Source organism: Bombus terrestris, chromosome 5, assembly GCF_910591885.1.
Source record: "Bombus terrestris chromosome 5, iyBomTerr1.2, whole genome shotgun sequence".
In the NCBI taxonomy this organism is placed as follows: domain Eukaryota; kingdom Metazoa; phylum Arthropoda; class Insecta; order Hymenoptera; family Apidae; genus Bombus; species Bombus terrestris.
The window spans coordinates 9,244,226-9,263,046 of record NC_063273.1 but is presented as its reverse complement, the minus strand read 5'-3'; the positions used below and the strand labels follow the sequence as shown (position 1 = coordinate 9,263,046).

Genomic DNA, 18,821 nt, shown 5'->3' with positions numbered 1-18,821 from the left:
GAAAAATGCATGGAACGAACATTTTGGTAACGTTTGGTAGGCAAAACAAATTTTCGCTTAGGTTCTATTGCTTTACGTGTCTTCATTTAAATATGAGTCTGCACAGGTAGACACAGTCTGGCCGTAAGTTTTATCATTTTGTATTACACAATTCGTGTTCCTATTTTAACATTCTAAATCGTTAAGAATCCTTAACTGAAATGTTATCAGTTAGTATGAATGTTATTTAAATAGAGTAACACGTACATATGTGTTGGGGTTGACTGATAGAGGAACGAGTGGATGAATTTGTAATAGAAAAATATATTGAAATAAGTATATGTATAAGTATAGGTATAGGCATAGGTATAGGTATAGGTATAGGTATAGGTATAGGTATAGGTATAGGTATAGGTATAGGTATAGGTATAGGTATAGGTATAGGTATAGGTATAGGTATAGGTATAGGTATAGGTATAGGTATAGGTATAGGTATAGGTATAGGTATAGGTATAGGTATAGGTATAGGTATAGGTATAGGTATAGGTATAGGTATAGGTATAGGTATAGGTATAGGTATAGGTATAGGTATAGGTATAGGTATAGGTATAGGTATAGGTATAGGTATAGGTATAGGTATAGGTATAGGTATAGGTATAGGTATAGGTATAGGTATAGGTATAGGTATAGGTATAGGTATAGGTATAGGTATAGGTATAGGTATAGGTATAGGTATAGGTATAGGTATAGGTATAATGTATAGTGTATAGTGTATAGTGTATAGTGTATAGTGTATAGTGTATGCTGATTCTGATCCTCACTCTTTCAGTGTTACAATACAATAGGAGGGATGATAGGGAGCACGTTGATATATTTATAGCAAAGGACATTAGCAAAAAGCTAACCTTGGTGTGTAGCTCTAGCTGAAGGCTATAAGAAACAGCAATAGAAATCTACTTATAGCTCTTTTGTTTTTCGACTTTGTAACCCAAAACAAAATTTATATTCGAGGGCACAATAATATGGACCTCCCCTTATTTTGAACTTTTTTCACTAAATTCTATTCTCTTCGTAACAGCGGTCTCCAGGTCACGAATATACAAAAGAAAAGGTGTAGAGTTTTTCTTGAAGTAATTACTTCAACAATATGCATCGAGGAAAAGGACATAATTTTCGTCATTTTCTATTGCGTTAATGTGATACTTAACACAGATCGCCTTACATTATTACGGATTTTGTAAAGGAAAGCGGAAATTTTACAATGACAAGTTAAGTTTTACAGTTTCTAAAGGCGTGTACTATGATCTGGTTCGTGAGGAGGCCTAACGTTGATAAATGACGTATGATCGTGACGTGTGAAATAATTGTACGTATTTACAACTGGAGAGCGGTAAACTGCGTGCAGTTTGCACGAGTCAGGCGATCGTTCATAAAACATATCAAAAATATTTCATACGGGATCGTGTCACTGCCCGAATATTATTTATTATGGATGAACGTACAATTATTTAATAAATATGCGTCTGGTTCGATCGTAAAAGATCGAAACGGAATATGTAGCTACATGAACAATGAAATATACGAAAACAATAAATAAATTTAACCATCGAAAGACATGCATTATTCATGCGTCATATTTCGTGGAGCGCGCAACGATTACGATTTTACTTTACAAAAGAGTCGCGTTGTAACGACACGCGCGGCGCGATAACACGGCCGTTTGCTTTATGTATCTCCACAAACGTACCTCGCGTCGCATACTTAAACCGCGCGGCTATTTTGCATCGATAACGTCAAATGCGCTTAACGCCTGATCAGCCACGTTTCCTTCGTATAAGTACCGAAATTTCTTAGTACGAGTATCCTTACTAACTTTTTCACAGTTTATCCGTATCTTTTTTCACGAAACAAATGCCAATGGTATTCTCTGATAAGTAAATAGATTGCGGATTTTTACGCATTTGTAGGAAATTTAAAAGCACACAAATATAGAGAACCCGCACGTAAGACGGAAAATTATATAAAATATTCAGCGTGAGTACTCGTGATATTTAATTGCCGAAAGAAATGGTTACTTAGATTCGATTCCTTTAATTTGCATAAATATCCGCCGCCTACTAATAAGCACATCTTTTACAAAGATCGTACGAAAGAAAATCGACAACATAATCATTACGTTGGTGCGTATGAGATGTGACTTTTTTTAAGATTTAAGTTTCGTGAGCTAATACTGCTTATTAAATTTTTCTTCTATCTGTTCAATTATCAACTGCATTAAGGAAGGAGAAGTCTGACGTAAATTTACGTATGTGCAATGTTAATTGATACATGAATGACCAAAAGAAATTGCAAATTAAACGTTGCAACGTTGGTCTTCGATGTGTTATACAAATTAATTGGCAGGTTTTTACACGGCGCGTCGATCGATGCATATCGATCGCGTGTGCGTGAACGCGTTAATCGACGAATGGCCGAAACACCGCTGGAAGTGCGCCGTTAGAGAGAAGAAAGTTCTTTTTCTGGACCTCGACAGCTCGGCCTCGCCGCACGCCGCCGGCATCTCCGTCGCGACGTCGTTTCCTCTCGCGCGCGCGACTAATCGCGTCCATTAATCGTGACTCGATTAAATGATTTCGATTTGGACACGGTCGCTTAACAGGCCAGTTTTTTCACGCTATAAATAGTCCTCTGGCAAGACTCGCGCGCCAACCGACCGCTTTGTCCACGGGATTACACAATACGCTTGAGAAGAAAGGAAAGAAAAGGCGTCTCTGACGATTTAACGCGGACGATAAAATGCGCTCGCCGATTCGCGCCGGTTTCACTTCGCCGACTCTACCGAAGTCATTTAAAGAACTGGATCCTCTGAGGGAAAAATTAGAGATAAGAAAATAAATGAGAAAGGACAGGGTTGCAGTGGATGCGCCTTCTGACGAATGCACCAGAATAATAAAATATATACTAACTACAGGAAACATCGACAAATACCTTTCGTTTTCTAACGAAGCATTTTTTATCAGGTTCTATATTTCATTCCGCAGTCATACTATCGCGGACCTGCTAAATCGGATGAAATTTAATATACGCGGATAACTAATTAACATGTACGCGCTATGATAAATACAATGCTGCATCGATGGTTTCTTTGAAGTCAATGTACATGTACTTCCTCTAATTGAATCCTAGAGTCCGCTAATACTTCAATTAATGATATTTTAAAATATGTTCATAGAAGTATCTGTAGGTGTACCTACAGTTTGTTTGAGTTTGTATAAATATAATACAATAGAAAAATCATAAATTTTAATGATGCTATTCCACGACATTTAAATGAGCTTTGAACAGTATTCAATTTAGAATAAAGTATGGACGATTACAAGCTGGTTTTCGCCCATGCGCGAAAGTAACGAGGAGAAAACCACGCGTGTGCACGCCTCGGCTGGACGAGAGCTCGTTCGCTTTCCGCACTGACCGATTCTCAGGAATGGGAAAGTCGGCGATAACAATCGCCGTTCAACAATATCGTGCGAGCAATAAGCATTTCATTACCTTCCAGCTTATCGACTGTCATACGCGCGAATAATGGTCATGGTATTGCAGAACCGTGAGCAATTGCGTGGATACACTGTTTCACGAGGAAGAAACGAACGAAATCAACAATAACAACGGACTGATACTTTTCGGTAATAAATTTTGTTTTATGGCCTGATTGTTATCCTATTTGAATCTCTCACGCTGTAATGGGCAGTATTACGTAATCACCTTTCCTTCTATATCGTATTTCACTTTTTTTTTATATAATACTTTATAGTGAGTCAAATATATCTTTCAGTGAGAAGAAAAATTACTAAAAATTACAAAAATCTGTAGGGAAAAAAATATCAATAAATACCTTCGCCTTGCTTTTTGTCAAACTAAGTAGATATTCTGTCTTTGGGAAAATTAGCTATTAATTAGCAATGAGTTTCGGCGATGCGTGTAACTATTAAGAATATAGGATCCAAACTTGATGAGTACAAAGAATTCAACAAACCCTAAATGAGACACGCAACACGATGCGCCACAAAAGTTAATTATAACTTAGGAAATTTATACTACGTATTAGATTTTATAAATATTTGTTTAAATCTAAAAGAAAAAAAAAGAGGACCTATCTCAGGAAAAAGTTCTCAAAACTCAACGAAGCTAATCCCATCTTTGGTGTAAGAAACGAAGGACCATATTATATTCGTAACGAATCCCAGAAGAATATTCCCGATGATATTCCTTCTTCAATTCCTTCGAAAGTCTGCGGCGTTGCATCGTGCAACACCGTGACGCATGAAACAACGACGCCGCAAAAAGCGCAAAACAAACAGGCTGTTCATTCACGCCAGTCAAGTTCACGCAGTCCATCATCGCGGTCGCGAAACTTCTCGACCCAAGGTAGAAAGCTCTCGCTCTCCTCCTTTTCTCTCTGAGAGAGCTCGATTAACTCGCCAACCTCACGTCGGCTATAAATCTGCGAAATTCACTGTACTCTTAGTCGCATTGGACACGATGAACACGTCTTGGAACACGTCCACTCGCTCAACCTTCGACTAATCGTCGAATCGCTCGTAGCTGGAAGCGGGGATCGGTCGCGACTACTTACACGCGGCTTCCGTGACACGGCTCGATAAAGGCGCCAACGGGCTGGCGAAAATCGTAAATTTTCCGCGCGATTAACGCGACTCCGCGGCGTAAATTAACGGAGGATCGCGCGTTCCGGCGCGACGCACGCTCGAGCAGATAACCTCGCGTACACGCGTAACACTTTCGATACCGTTATCACGACGCGCTTCCTGTCGCCGACGATTGGAAACGCACGGAACGGCCGATCAACGGCCGCCGCTACACGCTTCTTTTTCCACGGATTTGTAATTAACTGGGAACGAGCGCGGCCCGCTTCGACGAGTTACGCGCGCAACACAGGCTCCCGGTGAAAGTTCCAGCCGAGCGTTACTACGCGTCCAAGCAACCGTTTTGCACTTATTTCTCCCGTGGCTACGTGTATAAACTGAATGGTGTGGGCTGCATGTAGTTTGGAAGTTTGCGTGGGATGAAATTTTTTGTAACTCGAACGACTTCGAGTAGCAGCGGTGTGCGGTGGAGTTTCGGTAGGTTGATACAGTCGAGGAATTTCAGATTGGATTACGAGAGAAAAATAGGCAGGCTAAAATTTCTGATTAGCTACATAGATCGAGCAGCTAAATTTGCCTTGAAATTTACGATTCGTTATGCCATTTCCTTCTGACAAGCAAATTTATGGAAATGTGTCTTTTTGGAAAGTTGAACGATAATCATGTGCGAGTAAAAACAAAAACAGCTGTTGATTGGTTCAGATTCTGAGTAACTTGCATGTTAATTTATCTCGCTAAAGATTATTTTGTGTTAAACAACTTCGAGCTATGTATCGAAGTCTTGGTAGGGAATGTTAGACAAACATATTAATGTGTCAATGTGTCTCTTTAAAGACGAGGAACGAAGCAGACGAATTTTTTAATGTTAAATAATTTTGAGTTACGTAAAATTTTAATCGGTAATATTTAAGGAAAATCGTTGATACAATTTTCTCGAAAGGAAATGTTGTTTATAAGAACGGATAAAGAATGAAGTTTGCTTGGAATTTATTCAAATTTAATTATAACAAACATTTCTGCAAAGTATAGTTGACTTGCTAAGCGCGGAGGCATAAAACTCGCATTTGTGCTCACGAGAGGCGCCATTAAACCACAATGAGTCACTATCTTCTTTCTTTCTTAAAGAAGACGTTCGTTGACTTCGTACTTAGCAACTTCAACCTATTCGCGTCCTCGCAAACCGCACTTCAAAGTTTTATTAACGTGACAAAATTGTTATCCTCCCGTAAAATAAATCCTAGAAAACTTTCTTTAAAGCAATGTCCCACGGAAGAAATATTCAAATATTAATTTCCCAATATGTTCAAATACATGTACCTTATGAAGTTCCCTCTTAAAAATCAAATATATAAATAAACAACGTATATTCGATATTTTAATTAATACGAAACTGTTACGTACGAATTAATAAATTGTTAAATGAATATTATCGAGTAAAAAAAATCCGAGAAACCTCTCCAGAGCGATATAACGAAATACCTGATATCCACTTGTATTTGTCTAAACATTGTCGATAAAAATAAACAATGAAGAAGAATTATCTCGCATTAAAGAATGAAACAAAAACGAACGTAGTGTAATTATGTTGCGACACCGAAGAGTTGAACGCGAGGTCAGTGGCGACAATCGAAGTCCCCACGAAGATTCGGCGCGACTGACTTGTGCTGGCGTCGAAGTCACCGCTGCGATTAAACGGCGCGCTCGTGTTCTCGCGTATAATGGCCGGCGACCGGTTCACGCGTTTCATTCAGAGAGACGTCGATGTTGCATCTATTCACGTGCACGGCCACAATACATCATAAACTACCTGTTCGACGAAAGACCGGTCACTGGTCGCTCTTGCCCGCGTTTCGAGAGTAAACAGAGAACCCGTGAGGGATCGTGCGGATCGAACAGAGGCGGCTCGTCGATCGACAGGTACAGAGGTGCTAAAAACCTTTTTACAATCAGCCGAGAAAAAAGATTAGCATCTCGACGTGTACATTAGGATCAGAGTATTATTACTCTCTGCTACTTCAGATCAGAGACTAAGATTAGAAAATGTAATCGATCCAAATTACGCGGAAAAAGAAAAAGAACAAACACAAAGTATTCCCTGATATTTTTCTCTTGATTTATTTGGCATTTGGGGCGTTACGTCTGCTTTAAACAAAATTCCAGAAAAGCTAATTCCAAGTTTTCAGAGAGGAATGCAATTATTTTTCACGCGATTCAGAGAAATCTGCCAGGCTAGTATAATTCCGCGATGAAACGACTATAGCGATGAAAGAGAGAGAGAGAGAGAGAAAGAGAGGAATTTTCGTGGTCAATGACAAATGACTGTGCTGTCGCGGAGGACGCGTATTTCAGAATCATACATGCAATTACAAGCGACACGACCTACGACAAAATCTATCGATGTTTCTAATAAAACGACCAATTTAATGTATCTATCTAAGCAGCATCTAACTAAATTTATGTAGTTTACTGTAATAAAGGTTCGAATAAAATGTACGAATCATTTCTAATTAACATAAATTGAAATTTTCTCTTCAGATGTCCGTGAAGAATTCTTTCCCTCATTTTCATGAATTAATAAAGAATTTTACCGTTCTCCGTTAATCGCGATGAATCAAAGAAAGTTGGCAAGTTCATGTGAAATAATTCCACGCTATTACATTCGCTGCATCGCGGTTAAGATGGCACACGGAGCCGTTAAATCATACATTTAAATCGAACACATGACATACCAAGTATATTTAAGTAAACTCATTAATTTGAATGACGTTTCCAGGTCACCTTGACTTTTTAAAATCTTTCAACTCGCGCAAAGAGGAATTCTGTGACCTACATTATCGTAACCTTGACGAGATACCGAACTTTAACATCCCTAAATTACTACTGTATAATTCTTCCATATATCTTTCTGTCTCTGAACAACGAGAAACCTTTTAACAGCCAATTTACATTTCTCAAACGAAATCTATCAGGTATACAATACATTACCATAATCTAAAGAATATTCCAAATTTAAGTATCCTTAAATCAATTCTATATAATATTTCTATATTACTCGACATCTATGAACAAGGAAACGTAGAATTACATCTTAACAACGAATGACTTACGTTTCCTCCCTTAAAAAAATACCTAACTAACATACTTTATCAAGAGAAAAAGTTGGAGGAGATAAGAATCTTGAACGTCTGTAAACCAATTTGTCTAGGTAGCTCTGTATCTCTAAACAACGATTAACGCTAGGTAAACTACTCGCAGAAGGTATCTATGAAAAATAATTATAATCTCCACTAACAATCGATCACTCGTCAAATTGACCCTGTAACACATCGCACCGTCCAATTTCCTCGCGGCTCGAATCCCCAGCTCTCGCCGGATTCTCTCCGAAGGTGAAGAAAAACTCGAGGTCGTATCGTCAGAAGAGAGCGCCGTCAACCGAGCAGAGTCCCCTCTCCCCGACGAAAATGTCGTCGTTCCTCCTCCTCCTTGGCGAAGTCGATCCGCCCACGCGGTTGCGTGCAGCCACCCACGCGGTAACGTGCACGCGTAACGACCGGCGACGATTCTCACGAGAAGGCGTGCGTATTCAAATGATCCAGCCTCGCGTATCGCCCGGTGCCGTCCGCGGCCGGCGCCGTCACAAGTCCACCGATCCCCTAATTACTCCCTGCTAAACATCGCCGGGAACATTCGGCGTCGGCGCGACGCGGTGCAACATCATTGCCGCGCGAGCAATAATTTCCTTTTCTCCTCGCTGAAGCTTTTTACTCGCGCCCGCGCGCAACTTTATATATCTTTTAAACGAACGAACAGTAAGATCCCTCCCTGAGCAGGGTCGCAGCGCGCGACGTAGCCCGAGGCTGTCTTCTCTCGCTGGCTGTCCATTTTTCACCAGTCTCCCTCTCGCTTCATCCTCGTCTTTCCTTCCTTCTCTCTCCTACCTCCTTCTTTTTTTCCTCCTTTTAATTCCATCTCCTCCTTTTTCTCCTTTTAATCTCTCCCTCGGTGCGCAGACCTAAGAGGACCAAACAGGGAGGAGAAACCAGAGAGGAGAAAGAGACAGAAGACGTGTAAGACAGAAAGGGAAAGAACGATGATTTCTTCGTCCTGGTCGCTCATTTTCTCCTCTGCCTCTCGTTTCTCCTATCGAGGAGGGCTCACCACGCACTCTCTTCTCTCCTTCTCGGCCTTTTCTTCCTCTCCTCCTCCACTTCTCTGCCTTCGTCTCTCTGCTTCCACCTTCTTGTCCAGCCGGCTGACTGGCCGACTGGCTGCCTCCCCCTCGCGCGGCATCCCGAACTTCTCGCTCTTTCGATCCGGAGTCCATCTCCGCTCGCGTAGCCGGCCGCCGCTGCCGCCGGCACCAGCAGAAGCCAGCTACGGCAGCTTCGTTTCTTCTTCGCTGTGTCTGCCTCTCTATACCACTCTCCTCTTCTTTTTCTCACGCACAGAGAAGAGAGCGCACACAACAGAGAATCAATAGCCACGCACGTGTGTCTGTGACTATATCGGTGCACGGACCGCTGCCTCCATATCTCGTCTCGTTCCTTTTCCATTTTCTCCTTTCTTCTCTTCCCTCCTCGTTTTCCCTTCCTTCTCTTCGTGCGCGTTTCTTGTTGTTCTTCTTCGTCCTCGTCTTCTTCCTCGGCAAGGGTGTCGTTTTTTGCCAACCGTCGAACGAGCCTCATAGAACGTCCACGAGGAATCTCCTCCTCCTTTTCTTCTTCTTCTGTCGCCGATAAAAAGCGCGATAAAAGAAGGGGACGGCGGTATCGTTCACCGTCGCCGCCATACCTCTTCACCGGGAAGACGCGATCTTTCTAGATCACATACGGAGCAGAACAAAGCAGAAGAAAGTCGAGTATATCTTCTGCAAAAGCATATCTTCGTACGGAAAGTTATATCGGAAGCTGTATAGAACGTATAAACCGAATGGTATAGAAGCGTACAAATAATCACACGTGGATCGAAATTCACGTTCGTCTCCGTTCACCTTGGCCGCTCGACCTTAAGTCTTCATAGGATGTCCACAGGTATCTCGCGGATATCTGGACATCCTTCTCAAGGTGGGAGAATACGGCGGAGGTGAAACGCTTCGGGGATCGAACGAGAGACCAGGACGGTCTCCAGCGACGAGGGGAGAGGAGAATTACGATAATCTACGTACGCGGTGTCCTCCTTCTTTGTCTCCTCCCGACTGGACGGCCAACTCCCGGGAATATCCTTCTCAAGGTAGCGAGACGGACAAGGAGAAAGCCTTAGGAGGCTCCATTACGTGTAACAAAGACACGAACGCACGATAACGTTCGAGCGTACGTGTGTGCCAATGTCTTCGTTTCTCCTCCGGTAAGGTAGGCCAGGTATCCTTGTCAAGGTAGCAAGCCAGAGGAGGAACGAACGACGAATAACAGACAGGAGAGACAGAGACGATCCTGGAGACACGATAATGCCGGGTGGCCAAGAGCCCTGGCTGCCTGGCTGCCTCGTCGATGACTCGATGCTCTGTTTGTATCCGTGCAGGTCGCCGTAGAGAGAAGTTCTTCCTGTCTTCGTCTTGGCAAAGGCCCATCGTATTCGCCTTCTCTTCGTTCAGCGTTAGCTACCTGCGCGCCGACTATCCTGTCTCCCGATCCCTCTCCTCTCTCTTCCCTTTCGTTGCTCGTGTCCTTCTTTCAGATACGGCTCCTCGTCTCACCTGAGCGCTCTTACCTTAGCCTAACGTCGGAGAAGAGAAACGCAGAAAGAGAGATAGAAGTCATGTGGAAGAATGAGAAGGGAATATCATCAGATAGCTCCGTCTCACCACCTCTCCACCGCAAGCTGCTGGTGTACCTATTGCTTGGATTCTCTTCGAGAGGAGTGGGAGTACGGTCGAGAAAACGCTACAGGTAGGCGACGAGAGGGAGCAAGAGCTCTGTGCGTGGTGTCGAAGAGAGAGGGATTCGTGGTGTTAGAAAAGGAAGGTGGATCAAAGGAGAAAGAGCCCAAATGGGGAGGCGTCGTAGGGTGGCCAGGTAAAACGACGAAGAAAGATATAGAAGACGGGTGGAGCGAGAGGTAGAGAGGAGATTCGGGAGCGAGGGAGGCTTACACGAGATGGTGGAGAAAAAGAGTGAGGACTAACGCGTGTCAGGGAAACGGCCGGTGGTACGAGAGAGAAGGAATGAGAGCGGGAGAGACGAGAGGCAGCTTGTGGAGTCGAACGTGTGTGTTGAAGGAGAGAAGAGAGGGGGGTACGAGACACGGAGCCGAGAGCGGGATGCTGGGAGGCGGCGGCGACGGCGGCCATGTTGCCGTATCCCGAGAGAAGAGAGAACGATCCGAGAGAGCACCGTGAGGCTGCTTCGTTTGTTGCTTGCAGCGGCTGCCTAAACTTTGGGTGGTTTAATTCTACCTGTTGGGCCGCACAGTTCGGGGTGTAGTGCATCCGTTCCACCCTCAAGTTCGCCTCGCCAACACACGTTTCACGTAGAACAAAACGAGAAGCTCGAGTTCTCGTCGCGCGGCTTCGACACACGACGTCGGTCGATCTGTCGCGCGCGGAGGTATAGTACGCTCGCGTTCGCGATTCCACGGCGACGATGTCGTCGTGCTGCCCGTACAAGCCGCTGTTCACCACGTTCACGTCGTCGCGTTCGTTGTCGCCGTCATCGTTCTCTTTGCCGTTGTCATCGTTGTCGTCGTCGCCGTCGTCGTCGTCGTCGTCGTCGTCGTCGTCGTCGTCGTCGTCGTCGTCGCCGTTGTCGTCGTCGTCGTCGTCGTCGTCGTCGCCGTCGTCGTCGTCGTCGTCGTTGTCGTCGTCGTCGTCGTCATCGTTGTCATCGTTGTCGTCGTCGTTGTTGTTACTACTGTGGTCTACGTCGTCGACGTCGTTAAAGCCGCGGCCTGCGCGAGCGTGCGCGTGTGCCTGAAGCCGGTGTACAAGTGTGAATCGTGGACAGACGATCCGGTTTGGAAAAACCGTTCCCGGTCCGGATCCTCGTGACTCGTCGAAGAGGGGTGTGCGCGAAAGGAACGATAGCGCTTGGTGACTGGCTAAGCGGAACGCAACGCGGAATGGACCAGAAACGAGGATAATGAGGTGCGCGGAGTGAATTTTGTGTTTTCCACGGTGCTTCTTTTCTACATCTCTTTCTCACTTGTGCGTCTAGTTGGAAGCAAACAACCGATCGATCCGATATCGAACCATATCGTGTCGATATCATTCGCGGAAACGAACAGAAAAAAAAAGAAATAAAGAAAGGAAAAACCGTAACGCCGATTCTTGTGCGTAACTACCGAAAAACCGTGTACATACATGTGGTGGTAGGTGAAAAACTTAAAAAGAACAGAAAGGGCTACCCGCGACAGTGGGTTTGCCCTTCGACGAGGAGCAATCTCGAAAATCTCGTCGAAACTCGCGGCAGATTCACGTTTGGTACGGGTGGATCCATCGCGAAGGTGGTGACACTATCATCCGTGGAGATGTGATCCGGAACACAGGAGGGACGCTTAGTAGTTTGTAGTTGGCCCCCTCCCCCCTCGCCACCCTACCTGCATCCCACCAGCACCCCTCAACCTACCACCTACCACGTTCTCTACCACCTTCTTCTTACTGCTCTCCACGTACGTACACACGTCTACACGCGCGCACTTTCAAGCCATCGGCACGAAGATCGTCCATCAATCCAACTTCTAAGAAGAATATCGACTTTTCTTTATCGAATGCACAGAAGACTTCCTCCCTTACGATCCAGCGAGATACACTTCGAGATATACATCGAGATACCCTTCGGATACGTTTCTCTTTGTACGCTAGCTCCGACAAAGTGAGTATCTCGTCTCTAACCGTGGGATATCTTTCTGTGGATGGGATGTCGATCGTTTAACCGCGTCAACGCCGTGCACCTCTTTTCCGCGGATGTTCACCGGCTACCTGCACGATGACGCACAGGTGACGCGCAGGTGAGCCGCCGGTAAACAACTTGCACGTCGATGACAAGTGGGATCATCCGGTTCCTGTGTATCTCTTTTTCACATTTCTTTCGTCCAATTGACTCCAATCGATTTTTTCTTTCCTATTCTATCGCCGTAGGTCGTTTTAGATTAGCTTTAGATCAACTTTAGATCAGGTTTTTCCTATAATCGGTTTTTAGTCAAACTGTACGCTACAGCCGTGTGCAAGCTAGAGTTTCGAAGGATTACGTAAAACGGTGCACGTTCGATTGGTAAAAATGGGCTCGCGTTCAGAGCTGCAATTGCGTGCGTTCGAACGAACGAGACGCGATCAGCATACGCGTTCCTGGTAGAGCGAGTGAATGGAAGACTCGCAAATATAATTGGTCCCAGTTTAATGGTGGCTGCTAATGGAATCGTGCAGTCCTGTACGCAACGTAGATTTCTTTTGGCTTTACATAACGACGTTTCATATCGCGACCAGGAGCATAGATATTTGAAGAACATTCTCGAATGGTCCATATCTACGCACTTCGTCTCCATTATCTCGTCTGTCTTTCTTTTTTCTTCGTTCGATTCTTCATGGCCAAAGAGACAACACGTGTTAATCGCGAGAAAGGATGCTCAATTCCCACGGTCGAAAACTCGCCACTAATTCTCACTCCCGAAACACTGCACGAAGAGGACAGCACCTCTATAAAGTTGGAACGTTCGCAGGTAGTAAAAAGGAGGAGCGTCGTTGACTTCGTGGGCCAGGTAAGCTTCGAGACGAGCAAACATCTCGTTTTCGAAGGCCTCGAACGGTCCAAGCTTCTTATTCCGATTGGATCCACTTTTAAGTCGATCCAGTCAAGAAATTCAGAAGACACCTGCGACCTACGGACTCTCTCACACTCTTCTTCTTTCTCTCTTCGATTTCTATGTTCACTGTATGAGATCACTACGGATCAGTCGAATCACTTGTAAAAGGCCCTTGCCCACGAATCGATCGGACCCAAAATGCCACACGATAGACACCACGCAGCCGGTTAACGCGCCGACGTGCCTAGTGCCTCGTCTTCGAGACACCAGCTCTTCCACCAGCATGTACTCGAGCTCTCCGTAGAGGAGCTCGTTCCTCTTCGCAAAGGCTCGTCGAGTCCTCCGTCTCCGAAGGCATCGTCCACTGACGCGAAGCGAGGGAGTACAGGTACTTGAAATACAAACGGACCCACGGAGGTGGGTCCAATCTGATGCAGGGTTCCCTTTGAGAATCAGGTTAGACCGGCCGAACCTGCTCCTCTGGCTTCTCGTCTCCGGTCCGCGGTTGTATACCGGCTTCGTGTACCTACTCCTTCTCCCCAGTCGCCCCAATCTCCTTCTTCCGCGTAGTAGGTAGGCAACCAACCTACCTACTTCCCGCCACCCTGTTCCCTGAGAAGTCTCGCTCTTACACACGTAGGCCGGTTCATCCATCGCGTTCCTCTTCCTCGCCACCGACGAGTTCGCATAATCTTCTTCAGCCCCCGGTGTCTCGTCTTCCAGGAACACCATCCTCCTACTGTCAAGCCTTGAGAAAACGAAGAAATCACGGAACAAACTGAATAGAATCGTCCTCGTCGGAGACACACGTCGGTTCTCCTACGCTTTCCTACGATCAACGACGGTGTTCACGGTTCTTGCTTCCTCGTTTACGTCTATTATTACACCTGTCTATCCGTCAGACAGGCGGTCGCGGGTTGAATTCCAGTTTTACGCGGCCTGCCCTCCTTCCTTAGCTGGCTACCGGTAGCCACGCGGTTGTAGTAGGAGGAGATGAACGAGCCGGGAGAAGAGGGAAGCCAACTGGTTTTACCGACTATCCACCTGGTGAACGACGACGCGGCGCAAGGGCCCGAAGACGATGGAATTCGTGGTGTCCGACTGGTTTGGCCAACATCCACGGATTCCCTGGTTCGACCGGCCACCGCGCACGTGATAACTGAATCAACCAGAGCCATCGAACCTGCTATTCTGGCTTCTGAATCCGGCTCTCTCTCCTTCGTTTGTCCGCTCTTTGCTCGTCCACGAACAGTCGCGTGGATTCGCGTGGTCTCTCAGCCACCGCCGCCCTACCCGATGGCCTTCCTGATTCCTCCACCGATCTCGTTCTTCCGCCTGGACGTCACAACCTGACTTGCCTGGGCAAAAATGCGGCTGCAGCTTCCTGTTCGACCGCGACTTCTTCTTCTTCTTCTTCGTCTTCTTCGTCTTCTTCTTCTTCTTCTTCTGTCGGATACTAAGGCGACCGGTTCGACCGCTTGCGTTCCTCTCTATGTTGTGGTTCCGTTGCGGCCAGATTGCCAGTTTCGCTTCTTTCTTTCGCGGTTGACGTTTAGGGAGTCTTTCACCGAAAGGAACGTGTTCCAGTATTCGAGAGACGAGACAGGAACTTTTCACTCTCGGCTACCTGGCGGCTGGATCGGTCGGTTCGCTTGTCTGACTGTCTGTCTGTCTTCGACGCCGGTTTATTACACCTGTCTATCAGAGCCGCGACCGCGAAACCGTTTCCAGTTTGACGTGCTTGTAGCCGGTTCAAATGAATGGAGGAGAGGCGAACCAGCTGGTCCCACTGATTGCACGTTGCGTAATCGTAAACGCGACAGAACGTACAATACGAGATTGACGTCTTCGCTTTGGTTAGCTCGTTTTGCAGCATGTTCAGTGAATGAGAAAAATGAAACTTTTAAATAATATATTTTCACGTTGGTTATTGATGTCCAGCGTTCGGCTTCTCCTTGTCAATGGAGCTCTAATGGTCACCAGTGGACCCATGTTATTAAATTTACGATGATTACAATAAAACATATATCACTGAGCAAAAACGATTCCACGTAAATAAGTAGATTATTAGATTGTAGAATTAAAAGTGCTCCAAATGCTCTATAATTAGTTATTTCTATTGCAATGTAATGTATTTAAGAAAATTAAATGTTATGGTATAGGATAGAATACGTGAGTTTCTCACAAGCTAAGCAGATCAACTCAATTTTTCATACATTTCTCAATGTAAACTTTCCTCGGAATAAATAACGTTCTTCCATACGCGCTGTGTATCGCGACCAGATGGCATAAACAAACGGAAGTCTCAAGGCAAATTTAAAAAAATAGCGCTGTGACATCATTACTTTTCTTTACTGCCTGATACACGTAGTTGATCAATATGGCCTTTGAGTGACTCATATAAAATTCGTGTGGCAGTCGACGTGTTAATTACTGTTTTATATTTTTTTCTTTTTTTACCTTGACAATCCGGAATTCGACTGTCGAATATTCTCAATGACACAGCCTGACACGATCAAAATTGACTCATTAACGATACAATCTGCTTCTTACATCATACGCATAATGATCTCTTTCTGTTTTATTTTACCCTTGTTCTTCGTTCGTAGTCTTAACTTATAAAAACGAAGGATTGTTGCATCTCTCTTTTTTATTTTCCGTTCGTTTCGCAGGTCCTCACTGGCTGCTCCTCTTCTTCCGTCCAATCACGTGCCATACAACGCTCAGCAGAAGACTGTGATACGCAACCCCGCATGCTTAGAACCCGTTCGTTCCCGTAGAGGTTAGTAGACGATATTAGTCGACCGCTAGAGAGAATCGAAGCAGAAAGGGAGAACTTTGGAGGAGGACACGACGTCGCGGGATAAGAGGCTCGTCCAGCGGAACGCCACGATTAGACGAACTGGAAAGAGAAGTGGAAGACTGCGCGGGAGAATGTCGACTTGCACCGACGAGGCCGACAACGCACCCCTGCACATGCAGGAGGCTCTGTCCCCGGTTAGTCCATTCTTATTCTTCCTACGTTACCAACGATTTTTTACTTTTCTTTCAAATCGTAATTAAAAAATTATTTACTATCCTACGATATTGCATAACGAAAGGAATAATTAATCGATAAAAAATTTAATTAACCGATAATTCTCCAAGTAACTCGGAAATTTCGTCTCTCACTCTTCCACTCGAACTTTCACTGTTAGGTAATATGTCCCTTACATTCATATAATATTAATTTTGTTTCTTGAACATTCTCCAGTCCCTTGATAGAGGCTCGAATTTTCTTTCCTTGTAAAATTATTTAAAATAAAATAATTTACACTCGTTACTTGGAGTGTACATTGGGCGCATTAAATCTTATTATATCAAATCTTTGTATATAAAAAAAACAAGATTAAACGCGATCCAGTAGTCGCGAAATAAAAATTGTAAAATAAGATTGGACGAGGGAAATCGTTTAATTCATCTGTGAGGCAGAGATTATTTAGAGCCGAAGCGATTTCATCAGCTTCTAAATTCAACGAAATCTTCGCTGTACCACGTTAATCCCATTTACAGAGAAATAAATTTCTCATAAAATTCCCAAGAAAAGAACTCGAGAAATGCTTATTAATGCGCGGCAGAATCCGACAAATATAAATTCTACGATACGTGTAAGATTTTGAGGATTTCTTGGTAGATCCTTTGAGGGATGTTCGTGATTAACGTTCTCTGAAAGGATCGCGCCGCTTCGATTTCGACAATTCATGGAATGCATTGGCATGTTGCATGGATCTCTTCTCGTGTGGGTCATCGCTTGACCTTCCTCCCTTTCTCTTTCTTTCTCGCCTCTCTCCCACTTTTCTACCATCGTTTCGTCGGTACCACCCGTTGCGTGAAATAACGAGAATGGCGGACCGACGAGATTATTGCCAGTTGCGTTGTTCCAGCGTGGAACTTCTGGAACGACCCTGAGACGCCGTCCAATGATGGACGTAAATACGTGGACCAAGGATTCAAAATCGCCTGTCGATTTCTCGAAAAAAAAAGAAGAAAGAAAAAAGAAATGAAAAAGTAGAACGAAATAAGATGTTTTCCTTCTTCCTCTTCTTTCATCCTTTCTTGGGTTGATTAGGATAGCTAATTGCACGAAATGGAAACCGAATATCATTGAGGTTAATTGGGTATAAAGGTAAATAATCCAATAAGTTCGTAATTGATTCATTTAGCAGTTTCAAATTCTCTAATAGGAAGAAGATATTTTTAGTAGAAAGAAGATATTACTAATCGTACGAAATTTACAAAAATTAACTTCTGTATTTATTTTTCACCGTAGTAGTATGTTTGTAGTATATAGTATATAGCATAGCCTATAGTATGTAGTGTAGGATATAGTATAGTCTGATTGGTACGGAGAGATCGACTAATTTTGATTTGTAACGCTCTAAATGAAAGAAAATAATGGCGAAGTAAGAAATTTTCGAGAAATAAGTTCTGCGTTTATTTTTGATCGCAGGTAATCTGATTGGTTCGTAGACTGACTGATATAACTTTGGAACTGTCTGGTAGAACGACGTTGCTTCTTTATCTTCGTACTTCTTTCTTCCTTGATTTAATCTTCTGTGTTTATTCTCGATTGTGTGTAATTTGGTTGGGTAGACGATTCATTTTGGTTTCGACCTCTTGTTTGAAGAGAGTAAAATGCTGGAGGATTCGTTGACCTCTGCTAGTCACGCTGTTGTTTGTCTTAACGAAGACGCCTCGCAGGTCTGGCATGAGAAAAGGTGCGTCATAGAATCTTCCTTTCACGACGAATTTTTGGTGTTCCAGGAATAAGTTTAGAAGGTGCGTAGGAAGTCGTATAGATTTGTTGGTTTGTTCAGAAACTCCGGTATCTTGGTTCTTCGTTCTCTACCTATTCTATTCTTCCTTAGAATAATTTCCTCTTGTACCACGCATATCATAATAATTTTTATCATGCTAATTTTTACTCCAATGTATCACAAATTAAATTTAATTCAACAATGTAACTCACGGTACGAGCGATTGATAAATATTCAAGAACATGTGGAACAACAAATTAATTCATATATTTATAACAAATAATTATATAAAAAAAGAATTCACAAACTTAGCGCGACGCAAGACAAAAAATGTAAACGGGATAAGAAACAGATAAGAAAGACACGGTGGTTTCTTAAAAAAATAAAAAAATTAAAAAATATACGATCTAAGAAACAAAGATAAAAAGAAAATCTTGTAAAGGTATACAACGATTGAGGCTCTCGCACGAAAGGAAAGATTCGAAAAGAAGATGAAATCAAGTTTCTCTGGATCCAAGAATGATTCGACGATTGTATGGTGTCCCATTCGAGACGCAGGCCGAACCCTCAAAAAATCTAAACGAATTCCAATAGCTTATCGGTCTAGGGTGATGTGTATATCGTTCTGGGACGGCCACTCCTCGACACAGAG

At 43.9% G+C, this 18,821-nt stretch overlaps 1 protein-coding gene and 1 long non-coding RNA gene across 5 annotated transcripts in view; one reads left to right on the top strand and one right to left on the bottom strand.

Annotated features, from left to right (window-relative positions):
* LOC125385119 overlaps positions 1-18,821 on the bottom strand; it is a 196,303-nt gene that overhangs the window by 34,891 nt on the left and 142,591 nt on the right. The gene's annotated exons all lie outside the window — the stretch shown is intronic.
* Positions 11,414-18,821, top strand: part of LOC100643801 (protein grainyhead) — a 161,890-nt gene continuing 154,482 nt past the window's right edge. For 3 of the 4 annotated variants that reach the window (XM_020862973.2, XM_012308451.3, XM_020862974.2), the window contains exons 1-2: positions 11,414-12,445; positions 16,046-16,370. In XM_020862973.2, the coding sequence (XP_020718632.2) occupies positions 16,308-16,370 (63 nt within the window). In that variant the 5' untranslated portion in view covers positions 11,414-12,445; positions 16,046-16,307. The remainder of the gene's footprint in view (positions 12,446-16,045; positions 16,371-18,821) is intronic. The other variant, XM_048405852.1, reaches the window with a different exon arrangement.